This window comes from Tasmannia lanceolata, unplaced genomic scaffold (genome assembly GCF_043159265.1).
Source record: "Tasmannia lanceolata isolate RefF3 unplaced genomic scaffold, GAP_Taslan_0.1 ptg000008l, whole genome shotgun sequence".
NCBI lineage: Eukaryota > Viridiplantae > Streptophyta > Magnoliopsida > Canellales > Winteraceae > Tasmannia > Tasmannia lanceolata.
Window position 1 is genome coordinate 19,151,122 of NW_027518685.1, and position 4,191 is coordinate 19,155,312.

General features: G+C 39.4%; 1 protein-coding gene across 1 annotated transcript; it reads left to right on the forward strand.

Moving 5' to 3' along the window:
* The first annotated feature begins 273 nt into the window (after positions 1-273).
* Positions 274-3,555, forward strand: LOC143883378 (LOB domain-containing protein 4-like). Its single transcript, XM_077386736.1, has 2 exons — positions 274-695; positions 2,978-3,555. Exons 1-2 carry the CDS (start codon positions 519-521, stop codon positions 3,308-3,310), a joined length of 510 nt encoding a protein of 169 aa, XP_077242851.1. The 5' UTR covers positions 274-518; the 3' UTR covers positions 3,311-3,555.
* Positions 3,556-4,191: the final 636 nt, after the last annotated feature.

Consider the following 4,191-nt stretch of genomic DNA (forward strand, 5'->3'; position numbering starts at 1 on the left):
AATTAGCATTCAAAGGCTGTTAAAATCGTCAAAACGCTATCAACAGCAAATCAGTGAGGTGTTTACTTTTTAGTAAGTGAGGAGTGACATTGACAATAAAAGGGAGTGTGAATATCATTTCCCGCCCAAAAGTGCACCCACGCCACCCTCCTTGCGTATAATTTTTGCCGAGAAGCCGAGCCAAGCAGCACATTTTGAAAAAGACCTAACAAAAAAATATAAATAAAGAAGAGTGTGGAAAGTGATAAAAGCAAAGCAATAGTCTAGAGTAAAACCACATTGCATTTGAAAACAAAATTGAAAAGAAAGGAAAAGATCTTGTCAAGAGGAATGGGTTTGTCGAGCAAAAATCTACGGTCGCTTCCTTTGGTGGGGCCTGCATAGATTTCCATCTCCTACTTATATACCCCACCTTCACCCCTCTTCGTCCTTCCTCCACTCCCCATTTCTCTTCCTCCTTTGCCTTTTTCATCTGTAGTTATATTAGTTGCCCATTCTTAAGAAGAAGAAGAAGAAGAATGAGAGAGACTAGCCGAAAACAAGGGGCCACTTCACCGTGTGCGGCTTGCAAGTTGCTTCGCAGAAGGTGCGCCCAGGACTGCGTCTTCGCCCCTTACTTCCCCGCCGATGAGCCACAAAAGTTCGCTAATGTGCACAAAGTGTTTGGAGCCAGTAATGTCAACAAGATGCTGCAGGTTCAACACCATTACCACTCTCTCCCTTCCTCTCTATAATTAAATTGAGGGTAAATTGGTATTTTCTTATTGTTTAAGGGTAAAGTTGCTCCATTATGACCTGGTGGTCACATATTTGAGTCATGGAAACAACCTCTCTGCAAAGCAGGGGTAAGGCTGCGTACATCTAGCCCTCACCAGACTCCACAACGGCAGCAGAAGCCTTGTTGGGCTGCCATTTTTTTTATTGTTTAAGGGTATTTGAGTAGTTTACTCACGCTTGCTTCTGGTAGCTTCTTAACAACACTACTTATTATGCCAATTTGCAAACGATGCATTAATTGTCATTTTTAAATGACGAAAAACCTTTTAACTTTGCTAAAATTACAAGAATACCCCCTTATAGGTCCACTTGGTATTGGTAGGAGGGCTGTTTGGGTCGTTTTCCTATATTTATTGGACTTGCTTTAGATCTCCTATGACCCAAATAAACACAAATTCTACAACTCATCTTTATCAAAGTTTAGATACAGATAACGGTCCACATTTAAGGGCATATCAAACGGACGATTAGGATTTTGATAATGATACGGCTCACTTTGTTTTACACCCCTACGATCTGCTTCTAAGAGCTTTTTGGGAATTGTAATTGCCTTTTAACTGTTGGTTAAAAATGTAAAACATTGTAAGTTCGTGCCTTTATAAAATAGGGTCACGCTTGGATTTAGCCAAATCTTATAGCTTCTTGTGGGGTCCTTTTTGGATAGAGGCACTCTTAGCTTCGTGCCGTTATGAATTTGTTGAAAGCGCTCTAGGGATTTCTTTGTATCACAAGATGCTCTTTAGAGTAAAAAATATAATTTTTTTAATTACTTTGCTAATTACTGAAATGTCCCTAGATTTTCACATACTTAAGATAATATACTAAAACTTGGGAAATGATATATTTGTTCCATTCTCTTACTCAGGTCAGCCTCTTCTAGTGTAAAGGAGTAGTCATAAATACACTAAGTGGAGGTGTCCCGAGTATGAAAATGGGGCGAATATATCAGTGCCCTAGAAATATTGTAACTGATGGAAGGGTAAAAAGGTAAAAGAAACATGGTACGCGTTTTTCTCTATTCGGAAAGCTAGTGGGTGACGTACTAGATGGGGCCCAATTATATTAAAAACAAAGTTTTAGTCGTTAAGCAAACCATCCTCTTGTCCTTTTCATTTTTATATTTTACCCCTTTTTATACCTTTAAAAGTAATTTAATCTTTTTGTAGGCTTCTGTTAAGGAAACTATAGTTTAAAATACAAAGATTCGAACCCAAGAAATCTCCACCAACAGCAGTGGATAATAAGATATTTTAAAACAAAAGGAAAATAAAGATATGATATGATCTTCTTTTACTAATTAATTAGATAGTATATAAAGCCATCTAAAAATAATTAGATAGTATATAAATGCATTTGAGTATAGTTTTTTTTTTTTTTTCCTCCATGAGGGGGCCCACCTATTTGGGTGATCTAAACCATTAATTTGTTAGGCACTGATAGTGATGATGGATGACCCTAATCCTTCAATGTGTACAAGTTTTTATGCGTACCTCGACAGATTGGAGGGCAAAGAAAGATTTCTATGTTGGGACAAGAAATGGGGCCCATACTAATATACGTCCAAGAGGAGGGTATGGTAGCATTTCAAACTTGTAATCTTTTACATTATTCCTTCGTAAGTACATGACGAGACCGTGATATCACAGGAAGGTCACCGATTACCACACGACTAGAGAAAAATACGGTGTGATCTCATACACCGAATTTTCGGTGTGAATGAAGTTGAAAACCATCCCATCTTGATGGGACAACCACAAATGTGGGGCCTAGGACCTGCTAGTTGGTTTCCGTATATGTGACTATCATCTAATCAAGGATCAGACAATCTTAACCATTGAAAAATATTCGATGGTCCGATCGTTAATCACTAGAGGGGTTGGCAATAGCCGATACCCGTTGGGGAGAAAAGAAAGGGGCCTTTGTATTTTTAGATATATTGAAATCATAGCTTAATGTTATTTTTGTGTTGCCTTGCCAATAAAGTCATATACACGCAGTGTTGACCACTTTACCAATAGCTATCCTTGAAAGCTATTCTCTTGCCAAACACCCCCAATTGGGGATAATTTTTTCACAAATCTTCAATCATTCATAGAATTTTGTGATCACTATGGGTTGAACCCATGTGCCCAAATGGCTCAAACATAAAGACCTAGCAGCATGTCTAACAAAGATTGTAACATTGGCTTGTGGTACACAGGAGCTTCCGGTGCACCAGCGCAACGACGCCGTTAGTAGCATGGTCTACGAAGCAAATGCCAGAGTAAGAGATCCAGTGTATGGGTGTGTGGGTGCAATCTCATCTTTACAGCAGCAGATCGACGTCCTACAAACCCAATTGGCACTGGCACAAGCTGAGGTGGTCCACATGCGGATCCGCCAAGCTTCATCCCTCTCGAGCCTCACTGGAAACTCGGCCGACAGCGTCGGGTCACCTTCTACAAAGCTAATGACTCCACACACCAAATCCATGTTTTCCTTTGATATGGTGGTGGACCAGGCCAACCTCGGCGAGTCTCTATGGTCCTGCTGAGTTGCTTATATTCTACTTCTACTAGTAGTACTATTACAAGGGCTTGTTTTTTGCTTGGCTCCTTTTTTGGGTTTTATTGCCGTTTTTTTTACTTATCTATACTTCCTTATGTGACTTAGGGACGATGCCCCCCCCACCCAGATTGATTTGGGAGGGGAGATCTATCATTAACAATATTGTAAATATGGTTAACATATGAATATCATTATCACCATAGTTATTATATATGTGAAATATATTTTTCACCTTGGTATTGTCTCGCTATTCATGAGCATGTGCACACTTGCACATTTTCATTGAATTTCTTTTAATTTCTTATATATATATTCAACATACGGAAACCCGCCCTCCTACTCTTTAAGTAGTTCTAATTAAAATTGATTCCCAAAGTTTGTGATGAAGGGGCTCGACCTACCAACCTTTTGGAGGTATTTGCCAATTTGAAAGCCGCTGCTGTGATGGCTACGACCATCTTGATTTTTTTTTTTTTTTTGGGTTGGTATCATGACCATCCACAATGAGATTTTATGTGCTGTTTGGGCGTGAAGTAAAAAGTACATTGGGCTAACTTCATAGGATGATCTAAACCGTTCATTTGTTGGACCACAGCTTAAATAACCTAAACCCTACATGCCATCTCCATAGGATGAACATAACCGGCCATATGCTTTAAAGGGGTCCACAACATTATCGGAACATCTATAGATCGGAGGGTTAGGATCCTTCTATAGAGATGATTTACGGGTTACAGACTACCTAAGTTGTGGCCCAACAAATGAACGGTTTAGATCATCCTATGAAGGGGACCCCACTGCACTTTCTGAAAGATATTTGACTTCACATGCAAACCGCACATAAAACAATATGAATGGTTTAATTCC

What these genes read in the sequence shown, in the direction of transcription:
- LOC143883378 (XM_077386736.1), top strand. Translation starts at nt 519, where the DNA reads ATGAGAGAGACTAGCCGAAAACAAGGGGCCACTTCACCGTGTGCGGCT. An exon ending in ATGTCAACAAGATGCTGCAG is followed by an intron (nt 696 to 2,977) that starts GTTCAACACCAT and finishes TGTGGTACACAG; the next exon opens with GAGCTTCCGGTGCACCAGCG.